Source organism: Phacochoerus africanus, chromosome 12 (assembly GCF_016906955.1).
Source record: "Phacochoerus africanus isolate WHEZ1 chromosome 12, ROS_Pafr_v1, whole genome shotgun sequence".
Lineage (NCBI taxonomy): Eukaryota > Metazoa > Chordata > Mammalia > Artiodactyla > Suidae > Phacochoerus > Phacochoerus africanus.
Genome location: NC_062555.1, coordinates 3,109,190 through 3,128,134, shown reverse-complemented (window position 1 = coordinate 3,128,134; position 18,945 = coordinate 3,109,190). Strand labels below are relative to the sequence as shown.

Genomic DNA, 18,945 nt, shown 5'->3' with positions numbered 1-18,945 from the left:
GATCCAGTTTTTTTGGATGCAACATACAGTTTGGACAGAACTTTCTAAGAAAAAGACCACAAACTGAAAACAAAAATCCATATTTGAAAGTAAATATTTGCTTAAAATTAGAAATAAGAAAATTAAATTTAGAAATGAATTGTTACAAATGATAAAGTTTAGAAAATTGATGAATACCACAGACATCGTAAAAACCAGAAATGATATAACATGTATATTACCTCAACATAATATATATAGTGCCTAACATAATATGTACAGATTATACAACTCTATGATACTTTTAATTTTTACATTTTTTGCTGAATACTTTTGGTTATCTCTTCACGTAATACAATTCTCTAATGTTTTCAATATAAAGTAGAAAAATAATTCAGTCTTTCTTTCCCTAGCACGTTTGATTTCAGTTTCTTACTTGTTAATGAAGTATTAGAAACGTCCTTTCAGGTTCACCACTCATGATTTGTAACATCCTATAAATTTGGGGGACTGTTGTCAAGTTTTGGACAAAGTGTCAAGCTTTTCTGATATAATGAGCCGTAAGATTTCAGGGCACTAAAGGAGTTCTTGGGCTATGAAGAATATTAAATACTTTTTGAACTGAGATGTTGAGAACCAGCCTGACCTCAGTGCCTCACTGCGAGATACAACTGTTACAGTGGCTCCACTGAGGTCAATATGTCGTGCGTGACAGCAGCAACCTTTCATTTTTACTAAGCGTCGAAGACAATTGAATCATCCACTTAAAATTTTATGCTTCTGATGGTTGTGTCCATACTTTTAAGAATGGTTTTTCCTTCATTACCCACATACTTCTGGTGCCAGGCACTTTGGAACGTAGCCGTAAGTTCCATGTCTTCCGCCCTGCATCTTCGTGCCCTGATGGCAGTTGATCTGGCCTGAGGGTGATAGGAGTATTCCTAGAAACCATTCTTACACTTGGATGTTCACCAGTTACCAAATGCTATACAAGTGTGACTGCAAAATATACCTCCCTAGCATTCAACCAAGTGTGTTCTTTCCCAGACTTCTTTTTTTTTATAATTTTTTTTATTTTCCCACTGTACAGCAAGGGGGTCAGGTTATCCTTACATGTATACATTACAATTACATTTTTTCCCCCACCCTTTCTTCTGTTGCAACATGAGTATCTAGACAAAGTTCTCAATGCTATTCAGCAGGATCTCCTTGTAAATCTATTCTAAGTTGTGTCTGATAAGCCCAAGCTCCCGATCCCTCCCACTCCCTCCCCCTCCCATCAGGCAGCCACAAGTCTCTTCTCCAAGTCCATGATTTTCTTTTCTGAGGAGATGTTCATTTGTGCTGGATATTAGATTCCAGTTATAAGTGATATCATATGGTATTTGTCTTTGTCTTTCTGGCTCATTTCACTCAGGATGAGAGTCTCTAGTTCCATCCATGTTGCTGCAAATGGCATTATGTCATTCTTTTTTATGGCTGAGTAGTATTCCATTGTGTATATATACCACCTCTTCCGAATCCAATCATCTGTCGATGGACATTTGGGTTGTTTCCATGTCCTGGCTATTGTGAATAGTGCTGCAATGAACATGCGGGTGCACGTGTCTCTTTTAAGTAGAGTTTTGTCCGGATAGATGCCCAAGAGTGGGATTGCATTTCCCAGACTTCTTAGTTGAGTCCTCTAAAGCCTGTAGTGTCAACCAACTCAGTGGAAGTTTGATGAAGGGGAAATCAGAGTAGCAGTTGCTTAGACCATCTGCAGCTCAGCTAAAGGACCAAATGTGGCATGAAAGTGACTCAACTTCATTCCTCATCAGGAAAATCATATTAAAACCACAGAGAATCCCTGCTTTATGCTCACCAGAAACACTAAAGTTACAGAGACAGAAAACTTCAGTGAGCGAGTTGAGTGTGTGGACCAACTTACACACTTGCTGATGGGAGTGTCAGTTAGTATAATCCTTTTGGAAAAGTGTCTGGTGTAACCCGTTACACCTAAACACATTCGTCCCTCATGTCCTAATATTCCACTCCTAGGTATGTCGGAAATGAGGACGTGTTTACTGAAAACGCTATAGTATAATTTTCACAGCGTCACCTCTGAACTAGAATACACCCAGATGCCCACCGACAGGCACACAGATAAATACACGTGGTATATTCAAATAAGTGACTATCATACAGCAAGGAGTTAATAATCTCTAGCAACAGCCAACAGTGTGGCTAAATAATCTAAACATAGTTTTAGTGGAGGCTTCAAGAACAAATGAATAAATATCTTATTATCTGACGTACACAAAGTACAAACCTCGGGCACATCTATTCCCTGTGGTCAGCTGTGTGGGAGGGGGAGAGGCGGGGCGGGGGGTGACTGAAAGGGGGTCTGGGGCTTTCCTGAGAGAGTGCTGTTCTTGGCCTTGATGCTTTTAGCATGTGTGTCTTCCCTTAGAGTCTTTTTATGCATACTGCATTTCAATACAAAGTTTAGAAAACCCAGCATTTCAATTTCTTGATTTTTGAATGACTAAACTCATTCATGCCTAAGGAGACTGAGCCTATTGCTTCACACACTTTTATCACAATCCTCTAAAGATTAATTTCATGAACTTTCAGGAAAAGCCGGTCCCCAAAGCAGCCAGCACTACATTCTTGGCAAAGTTTTTTCCTGTTGCCTGGGTCTTGATTGTGAAAGTGTTGCCTAACCTCAAGTTCTGTAAATGATTTTTAAAAGAGCTTTTATTTACTTTTTAAAAATCTTCTGAGGTTTACGCACAAAAGGTCTGCGTGGGGGTTGAATAACTGGAGATCCAGCACATTCCAAGCACCTGCACACTTCCGACGAAGACCACGCCTGGGTTTATGAAAACAAATCCAGGGCAGGTCACAGCATTAACTTTCAGTGGGAGTGAAGGAAGAATAGGTTCAAACGCTGGCCCTGCTGGGGCTTGCCGCTGATTTTTTTTTTTTTTTTTTCCCCACTCTGCAGCAGTTGCTGATGGGCGGGGCATCTAGCAGTCCCTTTAATTCCAGAGCTGTGTTTCAGTTTCCTCTTCCAGCAAGGAGTTTCCTGCGCTTTTCGCAGTTTTGAGCAGAGCAGAGCCTGACACAGTGTTGAACACTCATCTCCTAGATGTACCCTGAACGGTCCCCAAAATGAGATGTCCAGCAAAGTTTGTGTGGCTAATATTATGGACTGTTTGTGTTGCAGAAGGTAAGAGTGAAAATAGAGAAGACTTTTTTTTTCTATATTGCTGACATTTGCTAGCGTGGTTTTTTTGGTGATAATAAAAATTTGGTCTAGAAAATGTGATCCAGTTACTGTTCTGCAGCTTAGTGTGTGAGAGGCTTTTGACACTGTTCAGTTTAAAAAAAGATAAGCAGCTTATTCGAATGGCATATCTGATTACTCATAATTTTAATGTGAAATTTCAGAAAATGTTTTAATAAATATTTTTTAAAACTGTAAGATGTCAAAATCATTGCCTTTGTAATTATCGTAAAGTGTAGTTTACTCTTTTTGCTTAAAATTTTCACCTGAATGCCTTGTGTAGAAGTATTGAGAACTATGTGAGCATCCATAGAACCAGAAAATAAATTAGACAGTCAAAGCCTTCAAATCACAGTGACTGGAGTTGTTTCAGATAGAGATGTTAACTCTTCCTAAAGAAAGAGTTATTTATCGTTTACACTGATACTGCCATGGCCTTAAAAGTCTTGGAGATGAGCGTCACCTGTATCATTAGAATGAAAATATATGAAATTGAAAAAATCGACTATGCAACCTTTATAAAAGTAGCTCAGTTGGGCTTTTTGCCCTATGGCTATGTATAAGCTATCCTAGAAGAACCTTTAGGAGTAGTGACTATGCATGTAGGCAGGAGTTTCTAGTATCAGTAAGACAATTTCTGGATAATTTAATTCTATCACCTTTTCTTAATAGATTAAATAGTTTCTTCTTGGAGGAAATTTGATTTCCTAGTTCAAGATAGGTAACTAATTGTGTAGTAAATATTTGATGGGCTTTTTAAATGTTATCATTATAAATTTCCAATATTTTTCACCAAATCAATACATTTTGATTGATGACTCTTTCAAGTCAGGCTCTAATCAGTGAGGAATATTAACAAATAAAACAAAACGTCTGTCTTTGAGGGACTTTCAATCTAAAACATAAAGACGGATATATTTTTTTAAGTTACATCCTTTAGTAATTTCATTTTAGGTTTTCCAAAATGTGCTCAATGCTTTTTGAAAGATAGAGCCTTTTTCAGTTATATATGCTAATATGCTCTTGCTTGATTTTTAGCATGTAAATCTTATATCCAGCCACCTTCCTAACGAGGTATACAGCCATTTCCCTGTTCATAAAACTGTGACAAATAATACTAACTGATATTACGACACAATACACCAAAGTATGATTGTACTGGCAAAGAGTTCTGGAACAATGTTAATCTTACCAATCTCAGTAGACATCCTTTTCTTTAAAGTGTTTTTGTCTTTTCTCAAATTTAGGAATGCTTTTAGTGCCTCACAGCTAACATATTGTTTGCCAAGGTCTTATGTAGATTGCATTTATCATGTACAAAAGATTTCTTTTGTTTCTTGGTCATGTTTAAAACTAAGAATCCTTGCCAAGTTTAGTTACACTGTTTCAGTAATGACAAAGTCATATTTGAAATAGAGATTAAAATTGGACACCACAAAGTATAAGTGATAAAAAATTAATAATAGCGATGTAAACGTCTCACTTACCTAATTGATTCCCGCTGACTAATTTCACTTGCTTTTTTTTACATTTCATCAATGTATGTCTAAAGGTGACATCAGTTTTCTGCTGGTGAATTAGGCATTAGTGCTACACACATAATGGTGAGAATGGCCATAAATCTGACCACTTCCTAAAGTATAACTTTAGTATTTAAAGCAACACTTACATGCTCATAATTTTCACAAAAATTATGAGCCTCATAGTTTTCACAAAAGCACACACAGTGCACACGCTAATAGAGAAAAAATTATATCACCTTTCAGTGGATATAGAACTGCTATTTTATTCCTCGTTTACCAAATATTTCTGAAACTAAGTTCGTTGAAATGCCCATCAGTTCCACCGTTGTAGCCCAACCTCACAGAAACTTTACTCAACAGAGTGGCCTTGATCATTAAAAATATCCATATGTACGTCAACGTCTGCCTCTGTTTTTGTCTCCCGCGTAGAAATAAGGATGGAATACAGATAGAGGCTGAGAAATACTGCATGGAAGATGAACGCTGAAAGTGAGAAACGGAGAAAAGACAGTTGTGTACACTATCAGCGTCTTCTCTCCTCAACGAGGCACTTACAGCATCTCAGCATTTAATAAATGGTCTCTGTGCTGTGCAGAGTGAACATTCCTCAAAAAACTACTTGCTACCAAAAAGGACTAGAGGTCAACGTGATAGAATTTATAAGCTCAATTGCCTACTTTCCTTCCCTTTTTAAAAAGATACTAGAGACCTAGTATCTTTAAGTTTAAATACAGTAGGTTGTCTGCGTTTAACATTTCTAGTTGTATAGAAATGGAACATGAGTTGCTTCTTTGTAAAAGGCCCGGCTGGAGAGTCACCCCAGACTACTAAGAATCTGGTCAGATTTACAAAGTTTAGAATAACAGCCCCTTGGTTATACTACATAGTTTCTGCTTTTTGGAATATCTTGTAACCAAGCTTTTCAGGAAGACCTTTGAGATTCAAGGTCCAGAAAGCATATACTCTGCGAAATTAGCCATGGCCCAGAAATTCAGGGCAGATTAAAATAAATAAATGAAAACACAGCTGAAACATGTTCAGTACATGCTGGCTATTTGTTTAAAGAAATACGTGGTTTCTAATTCTGAGGTTGAAAGGGCAGAAAAGTTCTTTCAGGACCTGGAATATGTTACATAACAAAAAGAGATTCTATTCCAACACAGAGAGAACTTTTTAAAAAATATTCTATTGCTTCAAGTCCAAGACAGTTGAATGAGTTAACTCTAATACAAAAAAAAAAGTAGAAGAATTGAAATCTGTGTGTTTGTTTCTGTTTTAAAAATAAGTTCTTTTGCATCATTTTTATTAGATTCCACATGTATAGTTACCAAAGGGGAAATTGTGGGGGGTGAGGAAGGAATTGGGAGGATGGGAATAATATATGCACACTACTGTACAAAACAGACAATTGGCAAGAACCTACTGTATAGCTCAGGGAAATCTACTCAGTAGTTTGTAGTAACCCATAAGGGAAGAAAGAAAGATAGGTAGATAGATTTATCGATAGATCGATCAATAGACAGACAGATATAACCAATTCACTTTGCTGTTCACCTGAAACTAATACATTGTAAGTCAACTATCCTCCAATACAATTTTAAAATAAGTAAATAAATAAAAGAATTGATATTATGATCATAAGAATCAATTATAAATTCATAAAATTACTCTTCTCTAGGGATAGATGTGAATGTATGTGTAGTTTTTAATCCAGAACACTCATGAGAGTGGCGTATAATTCTGAATTCTACATTTCAGTTCTCATGTGATAAACAAGAATCCCCCTTCTCCACCCCACCCCACCCCACCCCACATTTTTAGAGGTAGTAGTGTGAGAATGGACCTATAATGGTGTGATTTAAAGTAGAGCCATGGCCCAACTGTCTTCAGTATCTTCTCTCTAAAACATTTTACATATTGATGATACCATAAATTCTTCCAGTCTGAAATTTATATGGAATGACAAATACTGTGAATATAAGTATGTTGGGATAGTTAAATTTAGTATCATTCCCCACAGTTTACTGTGAATTACTCTATGTTGATAAGTTGCATGCAGCGATGTTAGTGGAGAAAGGTAGAACTGAATGACGAGGAGGTAAAAACATGACTAAGCAATTCTGGAAGATGAGGTGCACCCAGGAAGGAAGGGCTGGTGGGGGAAGTGCTCTGCCAGGTGCTCAGAGAAGGGCCCAAGAAAATGCCCCCAAGAATGGCATGAGAGGGACAGCCTTGCTGATTTTAAGCCTAGGCTTGGCCCGGGAGTATAAATGCTCCTCTTTTGCCTGCATGTAAATTTCAGCTAGAACTGAATTCTTTAAGTATTGCTAAAATTTCCGCACTGGAAGTAAATATGCAAATATAAGCGGAAGCTCAGGTTGCTGGATTCTTCATGTTGGCCTTTGATTGCTGGGGCTTGAGCTTCAGCCTAAATTGACCTATTTTTATTCCCTCAATCTCTGATCGTTCTACAGCCTTTGCCAATTTTCCTTCTTCCCAGCTCTGCTGCCTCCTCCTCCTCACCCCACACATCATCCCCCACCTGCCTGCCTGGGAGATACTGCCAGGCAATCTGTCCCAAGGCCACTTAACTAAAGTGCAGTTTACCCATTTCCTACTGGCTTTAAGCAGACTCAGAACACACAGTGCACAGAAAGGACATGATGTCATTGAAAAAATGAAGTGTTACCTTTTAGCTTAAGAGTATAAGGAAACGTTACCAAAATGGCTCACGAAAGCAAAATAATGGAACAGGAAAAAAAAATCCCAAAAATAATGAAAGGAAAGGGACAAAAAAATTTCACAGAGCACTTTTATTTGCTTTGACATCTTAACCGAGAGAGCCAAGTTTCTCACAAACTTTGTTAACCAGAAATGTAATAGATAGAAAAGTGATTATAGAAACGTTCCTTCAAAGGTTCCTCAGAGTTTTTTTGAGCTAAAGTAACAGATGATTTCTGACTAATATAAATTCAAACTTAGACAAGATGTAGAATGGAATTACAGATGTTAGTTTCTTGGGTTCATAAAACAGAGGTTTAAGCATACTAAATATCTGTTCTCATTTTTTTATTGTAGTTCATTTACAATGTTCTGTCAGTTACTGCTGTACAGCAGAGTGACTCAGTCATATATATATGACTCGTGTGTGTGTGTGTGTGTACACACATTATCCTCCATCGTGTTCCATCACGAGTGACCAGATATAGTTCCCTGTGCTGTACAGCAGGGTCTTGTTGCTCATCCACTCCAAATGCAATAGTTTCCATCTACTAACACCAGACTCCCAGACCATCCCACTGCCTCCTTCTCCCCCTTGGCAACCACAAGTCTGTTCTCCATGTCCCTGAGTTTGTTTCTTTTCTGTAGATAGGTTCATTGGTGCCGTATATTAGATTCCAGGTATAAGTGATATCATACGGTTTTTTTTTTTTTGTCTTTCTCCATGTCTTATCTTTTTACATTTGCTGCCATCTATGATGGTTTTCCCCCAGGTTATATATCATGGAAAGGCTCTGAAATAGCTTTGCATTCTTTCATTGTTTATTCAGTGATCATTTTTTTTTGGTGACTACTAAGTGCCACGTATTATGACAAACACCTTCCAAAAGGAGCTCATTTAGGAGGCAAAACAAAAGGGACAATTAATGTATTTGACTAATATACTGTATTTTATTATATAAAGTATTTTGATGGAGATAAACAAAAACATCATAGGATCACTTAGGGAAGACAATAAACTCAAACTGGAATGAAAGGAAAGAGTAGGGTGGTATCGAAGAGTTGGTTTGTAAGAGGTGCGATGAAGAGAGAGAGAAATGTGTCAGGGTTGTGATGACATGTTGGGTGGGTTTTGAAGTTTGAATAGGAGTTGACGAGATGAGGATGACCAAGAGGAAATTCAAGGGTGTATAAAAAGGACCAAAGTGGTTCTGTAAAACCAGAGGACTCCAGTCATCTCCCGTATTTCCAATTGTTTAATCAGTTGAACTTGCACAAGGACTACAGGTAAAATTGAGTATAGCGTGTGTTGTTTTTCGTCCCTTTCTTGAATCCCCAAAATGGCCTTGACAGTCCGTATTCTCAGGGAGGTTACATTTTGATGTCAGGACAGATGGAATCCTAGTAAATGTAAATACAACTATGAACCACTGAACTATGTTGTGAAGGAAGTGAAGTAGGGGCTGAGGGAAAATGAGAGAGAGAGAGAAGTGGGGTGTAGAGATTTAGCCCAGCTGGTCTTGGAACCTAGAGATAAGTGCATCACTGGAGGAAGTGATATTTGAGCAGAGCCTGAAAGATGAAACAAAACCAGCCACCAAAGTCTGCAGTCAATGTATTTGAGGAGGAGAGAACATGATGTGCAAAAGGCATAAGGGGAAAAATATATTTGAGATGCTCAACTAAATACAATCAAACCAGGGTGGCTTTGGCACAATTAATAAATGGTAGAGGTGACAGGATGAAATCAGAGAGAATGGCAAGAGCCACGTACTGGTCCCCAAGTCAAGGAAAGGAGTCCTATAAGGAGAAGTTGTAGGAGAATTTTAATCCCAGGAGAGACATGACCAAATCTGCAAAAATCACTTGTGGTGAATGGGAGCGGGGCACTGAGGGACTGATTAGCAGGTTGGGTCATGTAGTTAAGCTACAGATGATGATCATCAGAACTAAGATTTTGTAGAAGGCAGTGAAAAGATGGGAAAATGAAATAGGGGTAATACCATCCTTTTCTTACAGAGTCAAGAGATGCCCTTTAAAGTTCATGGAACAAGCACCAGTTTTAAGTATGATTTGAAGTGAAAAGTGTAATCACTATGAGAACTCTTTATACATAGTAAATATGGATACACCGAGTGGAAATTTTGAGAAGTGGGTAGAAAGATTACCTGAAAGAGTTGTATCCTTGTCTTTCCTGTCTGATTGTTGACAGCAATTGACAGAAGGATAAATGTATTACTCTTCAGGTAGACGCATTACCTTAATAAAAATCATTTAAATCAAATAAACTGATGAAACTGTATTACTTTTCCTTCTCATTAGCTCAGTAACAGGATAGGAACTAAATGTATCAAAATGTTAATACATTAGTGAAAAGTAGTTCTCTACTCACATTGGCATCTATATGTGAAATTTAATTTTTCCTGTAATCTAAATGCATGAATTGAATTTGAATTTCAGAAGTGGAAATACTCACACATTAGCCTGTAGTTAAACACAGAATTTTCATGTCAAAACATGGATATTACATTGAAAAAAACGAAACCAAAAACTAGGGCTTTTGGGGAGAAGTGGGTTGGAAGAGCTGCAGGTGCTGCTTTATGATAGGGCATTACTACCATCTAGTGGAGTAAAAGTATGTTTACCTAAATTTTATTTTATTTTATTTTATTTTTTTTTGGGTCTTTTTGCTATTTCTTTGGGCCGCTCCCGCGGCATATGGAGGTTCCCAGGCTAGGGGTTGAATCGGAGCTGTAGCCACGGGCCTACCCCAGAGCCACAGCAACGCGGGATCCGAGCCGCGTCTGCAACCTACACCACAGCTCACGGCAACACCGGATCCTGAACCCACTGAACAGGGGCAGGGACCGAACCCGCAACCTCATGGTTCCCAGTCAGATTCGTTAACCACTGCGCCACGATGGGAACTCCCTGTTTACCTAAATTTTAGAAATAAACCAATGTGGAATCCTCGATTACAAAGTTTCCCAACAAATGTGCTAAGAATTTGCAAAAACGTCAGAGAAAAATTAGTGCATATGAAAGCCCACACAAGTGGCTGAATCATTTTCCATTATATGTATACATAGTAATTATTTATCCGCTCATCTGTCAAGGAGCGATTAGGTTATTTCCACATCTTGGCTATTCTGAGTAATGCCGCAGTGAACATGGGAGTGAAAGCATCTGATTCTAACTTAGAAAAAACCGTTGATCTTGAACTGGAGCATTTAATCCCATTTCTAGACAATGAAATCACTGATATGTTTGAGTTAGAGCCTAACACCCAATCCCCTTTTTCTGTATTTTTTCCTCTCTGAGCTTGCCATCTTTTGATTTAGTCATTTTTTGTTAATTTATCTTTTCCAGTCAAGCAGGCTGGAAGCTTTTAATCTCAATTCTTGCTTCTATAATTTTGACACTTAAAACATTTGTTCTTATCAAGGTTTCATGCTTTTTTTTTTTTTTGTCTTTTTGCTATTTCTTTGGGCCGCTTCCGCGGCATATGGAGGTTCCCAGGCTAGGGGTCGAATCGGAGCTGTAGCCACCGGCCTACGCCAGAGCCACAGCAACACGGGATCCGAGCCAAGTCTGCGACTACACCACAGCTCACGGCAACACTGGATCCTTAACCCACTGAGCAACGGCGGGGATCGAACCCTCAACCTCATGGTTCCTAGTCGGATTCGTTAACCACTGCGCCACGACGGGAACTCCTAATGCTAATTTATTCATCAGGGTACCACTAGAGAAAAATAATCAGTAAAACTTGGTCACCTATCTATCTAATCTATCTATCCATCTATCTATCTATCTGTTCGTTCAACTGCCTACTGATAGAGAGCTCTATTACAAGACAAGAAATTGTCCACGGCAATTGTGGGCAAGCAGATCTAAAATCCATTGGGCAGGCTGCCTAGAGGGAAGAACACAGGCAAGGATGCTGTGGTCAACAGTAGAATTTCTTCTCTTTTTTGGATTAGGCTCCGCTATGCTTTTAAAACCATTCAAGTGATTTAATCGGGCCCACACAAATTACACATATTATCCAGCATAATCACCTTGTTTAAAATTAATGACTTAAGATGATATCTGGGCACACACCTAATCAGCAGTATCTAGATTACTGTTTGATTAAATAAAGCGATGGATGCTTTGCCAAGCTGATCCCTCATAAAAGCTGCCACAGCTGATTAATAGCGTTCCATTCTTCTGGACACTGTGAGTCTTAAAGTTATATCCTTAATTTTATGTCCTGTTCTTTCAATTAACACATAGTTATCATTTTCTATATTTTATGTATGTATTTAAAATCAGGAAAGACTATAAAGTTTTATTGTTTCCTGGTCAGTACTCACTTTGATTTATTTAAGTGTTGTTTTTTTTGTTCTTGCATAATAAACCTTACATCTGGAATCATGTTCCTTTTCCTGAAGTACACCTCTTGTTTTCCCTTAACATAAATCTAGGATGGAAATTCACTCAAACTTTATTCGTCGAAATCTTGAATTTTGAAAAGTTATTTCCTTATAGAAAATACAGAGTAGAGCGTGATTGCTTTGTGCAAATTGGAGTGATCAGTTAACATCTTCTGGTTTCCGTTATTGCTGTTGAAAAGGTAGCTTTAACTCTAATCATTCTGATCCCTGATCTAACTTCACTAGAAACTGAAAGTCCATGCCACCTTCCCCCCACATGTGTGTTAAGTGTGCTCCACAACACAACTTTTAAAAGCCAGAAAATGTTTCCTCAGGTGAATATATGATAATTTGACAATATTAATATCTTTAACATTTTTCAATTTATCCACTATAAAATATTGGAATAAACATCTTATACATAAATATCTCAGCAAATCTTTCATTATTGCTTTCGGGTGCTTTTTCAGGTCGAAATTATTTGTAAATTTACATGAGCATTTTTTTTTTACGTATATATATTCTTTTTCTCACATCAGCCTCCATCATGTTCCATCACAAGTAACTGGATATAGTTCCCTGTGCTATTGCTTAGCCACTCCAAGTGCAATAGTTTGCATCTATCAACTCTAGACTCTCAGTCCATCCTACTCCCTCCCCCTCCCCTTGGCAACCACAAGTCTGTTCTCCAAGTCCATGAGTTTCTTTTCTGTGGAAAGGTTCATTTGGGCCACATATTAGATTCCAGGTATAAGTGATGTCATACTGTATCTGTCTTTCTCTTTTTGACGTACTTCACTTAGTATGTGAGTCTAGTTCCATCCATGTTGCTGCAAATGGCATTAGTTTGTTCTTTTTAATGGCTGAGTAGTATTCCATTGTATGTATATACATCTTCTTCACCCATTCATGCTGTAGATGGACATTTAGGTTGTTTCCATGTCTTGGCTATTGTGAATAGTGCTGCAATGAATATACAGGTGCACGTGTCTTTTTCAAGGAAAGTTTTGTCCAGATACATGCCCAAGAGTGGGATTGCTGGGTCATATGGTAGTTTTATATTTAGTTTTCTGAGGTACCTCCATACTGTTCTCCATAGCGGTTGTACCAATTTACATTCCCATCAACAGTGTAGCAGGGTTCCCTTTTCTCCACACCCTCACTAGCATTTGTTATTTGTTGACTTGTTAACGATGGCCATCCTGACAGGTATGAGGTGGTACCTCACAGAACTTTTGATTTGCATTTCTCTAATAATCAGTGATGTTGAGCATTTTTTCATGTGCTTATTGTCCATCTGTATATCTTCTTTGTTGAAATGTCTATTCCGGTCTTTTGCCCATTTTTCAGTTGGGTTGTTGGGTTTTTTTCCTGTCGAGCTGTATAAGTTGTTTGTATGTTTTAGAGAGTAAGGCCTTTTCAGTTGCATCGTTTGAAACTTTTTTCTCCCATTCAGTAGGTTGTCTTTTTTTTTTTTTTATGGTTTCCTTTGCTGTGCAAAAGCTTGTCAATTTGATTAGGTCCTATTAGTTTATTTTTGCTTTTATTTCTGTTGCCTTGGGAGACTGACCTAAGGAAACTTTGTATGGTTGATGTCAGAGAGTGATTTGCCTATGTTCTCTTCTAGGAGTTTGATGGTGTCTTGTCTTAGGTTTAAGTCTTTAAAGCCATTTTGAATTTATTTTGTGCATGGTGTGAGGGTATGTTCCAGTTTCATTGATTTACATGTGGTTGTCCAATTTTCCCAGCACCACTTGCTGAGGAGACTGTCTACTTCCCATTTTATATTCTTGCCTCCATTGTCGAAGATTAATTGACCATAGGTGTCTGGGTTTGTTTCTGGGTTCTCTGTTCTGTTCCATTGGTCTGTATGTCTGTTTTGGTACCAGTACCACACTGTCTTGATTACTGTACCTTTGTAATATTGTCTGAAGTCTGGGAGAGTTATGCCTCCTGCTTGGTTTTTGTTCCTCAAGATTGCCTTGGCAATTCTGGGTCTTTTATGGTTCCTTATAAATTTTTGGATTGTTTGTTGTAGTTCTGCAAAAAATGTCATGTGTAATTTGATAGAGATTGTATTGGCTCTGTAGATTGCTTTGGGTAGTATGGCCGTTTTTATGATATTAATTCTTCCAACCCAGGAGCATGGAATATCTTTCCATTTCTTTCAATATTCTTTCATTTCCTTGATTAATGTTTTATAGTTCTCAGCATATAAGTCTTTCACCTCCTTGGTCAGGTTTATTCCTAGGTATTTAATTTTTTGGGGTGCAATTTTAAAAGGTAGTTTTATATTCCTTTTCTGATATTTCATTTTTAGTGTACAGAAATGCAGCCGATTTCTGAATGTTAATCCTGTATCCTGCTACATTGCTGAATTCGTTGATCAGTTTGAGTAGTTTTTGTATGGAGTCCTTAGGGTTTTTTATACATATCGTATCATGTCATCTGCATAGAATGACAGTTTTATCTCTTCTTTTCCAAATTGGATACCTTTTATTTCTTTTGTTTGTCAGATTGCTGGGGCTAGGACTTCCAATACCATGTTGAAAAAAAGTAGTGAGAGTGGGAATCCTTGTCTTATTGCAGATCTTAGCAGGAAAGCTTTCATCTTTTTCTGTTGAGTATTATATTTTCATCTTTTTTCTGTTGAGTATTTATTGTCATAAATTGCTTTTATTATATTAAGGTATATTCCTTCTATACCCAGTAGACTTTTTACCATGAATGGATGTTGGATTTTGTCAAGTGCTTTTTCTGCATCTACTGAGATGATAATGTGGTTTTTGACTTTTCTTTTGTTAATGTGGTATATAATGTTGATTGATTTACATATGTTGAACCATCCTGGGGTGACTCCCACTTGGTTGTGGTGTATGATCTTTTTTATACGATGTTGGATTTGGTTGGCTAAAATTTTGTTGAGAATTTTTGTGTCTATATTCATCAAAGATACTGGCCTATAATTTCCTTTTTTTGGTAGTATCTTTGTCTGGTTTTGGTATTAGGGTGATGGTGGCTTCATAGAATGTCTTTGGGAGTATTCCTTGTTTTTCAACCTTTTGAACAAGTTTAAGGACAGCTATAAGTTCTCTTGGTATATTTGGTAGAATTCACCTGTGAAGACATCTGGTCCTGGACTTTGGTTTGTAAGGAGCATTTTTATGTCATATTCAGTTTCACTTCTAGTGATTGGTCTGTTCATTTGATCTATATCTTGATTTAGTTTTGGTGGGATGTAAATGTCTGGAAAGTTGTCCATTTCATCTAGGTTGTCAAATTTGTTGGCATATAATTGTTTATAGTATTCTTTTATGTTTTTTTGAATTTCTGCTGTATTTGTTGAGATTTCTTCTTTTTCATTTCTTATTTGGTTTATTGGGGTTTTGGGGGTTTTTTGTTTTTTGTTTGTTTGTTTGTTTTTGGTCTTTTTAGGGCCATGCCCACAGCATATAGAGGTTCCCAGGCTAGGGGTCAAACCAAAGCTGTGGCTGCCAGCCTACACCATAGCCACAGCAATGCCAGATCCAAGCCGCATCTGTTACCTACACCATGGCTCCCGAAAACACCAGATCTTTAACCCAATAAGCAAGGCCAGGAATTGAACCTGCATCCTCATGGATACTAATCATATTTTTTCCCACTGAGCCACAACAGGAACTCCTATTTGGGTTTTTTTCTCGCCTCTTCTTGGTGAGTCTGGCCAGAGGTTTGTCAATTTTGTTTACCCTTTCAAAGACCCAGCTCTTGGTTTTACTGATTTTTTTTCTGTTATTTTTTGAATCTTTATTTTATTGATTTCCTCTCTGATCATTATAATTTCCTTCCTTCTGCTAACTTTAGGTTTTATTTTTCTTCTTTTGCTAATTCATTTAGGTGGTGGATTAAGTTTTGATTTGAGATTTTTCTTCTTTTTGGAGGAAGGCCTGTATTGCTATGAACATCCCTCTAAGCACTGCTTTTGCAGCATCCCATAGATTTTGAATGGTTGTGTCTTCATTATCATTTGTCTTGAGGTATTTTTTAATTCCTTTTATGATTTCCTCATTGACCCCTTGGTTTTTTAGAAGCATATTGTTTAGTCTCCATGTAGTTAGTTTTTTCTCATTTCTTTTCCTGTGGTTGATTTCTAGTTTCATGCCATTGTGGTCAGAGAAGATACTTGAAATAATTTCTGTACTCTTAAATTTGTTGATGTTAGTTTTGTGCCCCAGTATGTGGTCAGTTCTTGAAAATGTTCCATTTGCACTTAAAAAGAATGCATATTCTGATTTTTTTTTTTTTGGATGTAATGTCCTGAAGGTGTCAATGAAGTCTAAATTTTCAATTGTGTCATTTGAGATCACTGTTGCCTTAATGATTTCTGTCTAGAGGATCTGTGCATTGATGTGAGTGGGGTGTTAAATTCTCCTACTATTATCGTATTCCCATCAATTTCTCCTTTTATATCTGTTAGTATTTGTTGTATTTGTCCGGGTGCTCCTATATATATTGTCCGGGGCCATATATATTGACAATTGAAATATCCTCTTCTTGAATGGATCCTTTTATCATTAAATAGTGTCCTTCTTTGTCTTTCTTTATGGCCTGCATTTGAAAGTCTATTTTGTCTGATATGAGTATTGCAACTCCTGCTTTCCTGTCTTGTGCATTGGCATGAAATATCTTTTTCCCATCCCCTCACTTTCAATTTATATGTGTCCTTTGCCCTAAGGTGAGTCTCTTGTAGACAGCGTATTGTAGGCTCTTGCCTTTTTACCCAATTTGCCACTCTATGTCTTTTGATTGGAGCATTCAGTCCATTGACATTTAAGGTAATTATTGGTAAATATGTATTTATTGCCATTTTAAACCTTGTTTTCCAGCTGATTCTATGGTTCTCCTTTGTTCCTTTCTTTCTTTGGTTGGATGATTTTCTTTTATTTTATGCTTGTGTGCTTTTCTTTTTAGTTTTTGTGAATGTAATGTTTGGTTTTGATTTGTGGTTGCCCTGTTTTTCAAATATTATAAACCCTTCTTATATCTGCTTGCTTTAGCCTGATAGTCATATAGGCTCAAACACATTTCTGAAAAAAAAAAAGAGCCTAGATTTCCTTACTTCCCTTCCCCACGTTCTATGATTTTGAAGTCCTTTTTCAACATCTTTTGTCCTTTTGCTGTTCCTTGTGTTCTTCGTCACTTTTACAATAGTTTTTTTTTTCCTTTTATGTCTTACTTAAGTTACTGCTTTCCAATTTTGATTACCTCCATCCCATTTCTTCTTATTCTTTTTTATTTAGAGAAGCCCTTTCAGTATTTCTTTTAGAATGGGTTTAGTATCACTGTACTCTTTTAAGTTTCATTAGTTGGAGAAATTCTTTCTCCTTCTATTTTAGATGATATTCTTGCTGGGTAGAGTATTCTAGGCTGCACGTTTTTCCATTTTAGAACTTTGAATATTTTTTTCCATTCTCTTCTGGCCTGTTGTGTTTCTGTAGTAAAATCAGCTGATAGCCTTATGGGGTTTCCTTATAATTAATACTTTATTTTTCTCTTGCTGCCTTTAGAATCCTCTCTTTGTCTTTAACTTTTGCCATTTTTATTATAATATGTCTTGGTGTGGGCCTGTTTGGGTTCAACATTTTGGGGCCCTCTGTGCTTCCTGTATCTTGATATCTGTTTCCTTTAGATTTGGAAAGTTTTCAGCCATAATTTCTTCAAATATATTTTCAACCTTCTTTTCTTTTTCTTCTCCTTCTAGAATCCCAGTTATGTATAGATTGGCCCACTTTATATTATCTCATAGGTCTGTTATGTTGCTTTCATGTTTTTTTTCATTTGCTTATCTGTCTGCTGTCCTGATTGGGTGATTTCCATTATTATATCTTCCAAGTCACTAATTTGTTCCTCTGCATTATTCATTCTGCTCTTTAGTGCCTTTAACTCAGTTTGCATCTCTGCAAATGAATTTTCAAATTTTTCTTGGCTCCCCTTTACAGTTTCTAGTTCTTTTCCAAAGTAAACTGCATTACTGTTTATATCCACTCTTAATTCTTTCATATTCACCCTGAATTCCTTCAGTATTTTCACTATCTCCTTTTTGAGCTCAGTGTCTATTAGACTGCAGAGGTCTGCTTCATTGTTTGCTGCTTCTGGTGAATTCTCCTGTTCTTTTAACTGGGAATGGTTCCTGAGCTTCTTCATTTCTCTTGTATTTTTCTTTTTCTGTGAGTTTAGGGAAGCCAAACTGTAGTCTTGGAGGACTATTTCTATGCAAGAGTGCCCCTTTGTATTTTGTGGGGCATTACTATTTATTTTTGATGTGGGATTTTGGATATTTGCTGTCTCTTTCTTCAGTGTGAGCAGTGTATCCCCTTGGTAGGGTGCTGGGTGTGTCTCCAGGGAGAAGGAGGCAATGGGCAGAGCTAGTAGTCAGTGCCTGGTTGCTGGGCTCTTGACAGTAGCAAGGACCTGCAGAAAGTTGGCACAGGATACTCCTAGTTGCAGGACCCTGGGAAGTGGTAATGAGTCTCAGGAAGATTTAGGCAGTGCCCAAGGCATTTGGCAGTGGCACTGGAAGGGTATGCAAGTTCCCTGGGAGCGAGAGCAACAATGGGTGGTGTTCAGTCGCAATGCCCTCCTCTGTAGTGCCCTCTGAGGTGATTGAGGCCGCAAGTGGTGGCTGTTCAGGAAACCCTAGTGGCAGTGGGCCACACCCACTGCTGGAGTCAGAGATAACTGTGGATTTTTGTCCCCAGCACCTGTAGACCATGCAAGAAGCACCCCATCCCACTTAGCCCATCCAGGAGTTGCTGCACAGGCTGCTCCTAGTTGCAGGGTCCTGGGAAGTGATAGTGATCAAGCACTGGTGGGCACTGCCTGGAGCATTTGGCCGTGGCAGCAGCAGGGTGGGTGTGTTTCCAGGGGTGTGAAAGCATCAACGGGTGGTGCTCAGTTTCAGTGCCCTCTTTTTTACCGACCTCTGAGGTGACTGGGGCTGCAGGTGGAGCCTGTTCACAGACGCCTAGTGGTGGCAGGCCATCCTCCCTCTGGT

The 18,945-nt window shown here is 37.9% G+C and overlaps 1 protein-coding gene across 5 annotated transcripts in view; it reads left to right on the top strand.

Annotated features, from left to right (window-relative positions):
- The first annotated feature begins 3,007 nt into the window (after positions 1-3,007).
- CFH (complement factor H) overlaps positions 3,008-18,945 on the top strand; it is an 81,436-nt gene continuing 65,498 nt past the window's right edge. Inside the window, exon 1 of one of the 5 annotated variants that reach the window (XM_047754610.1) lies at positions 3,008-3,193. In XM_047754610.1, coding sequence (XP_047610566.1) covers positions 3,136-3,193 — 58 coding nt within the window. In that variant the 5' untranslated portion in view covers positions 3,008-3,135. The remainder of the gene's footprint in view (positions 3,194-18,945) is intronic. The other 4 variants (XM_047754607.1, XM_047754606.1, XM_047754609.1 and 1 more) reach the window with 4 other exon arrangements.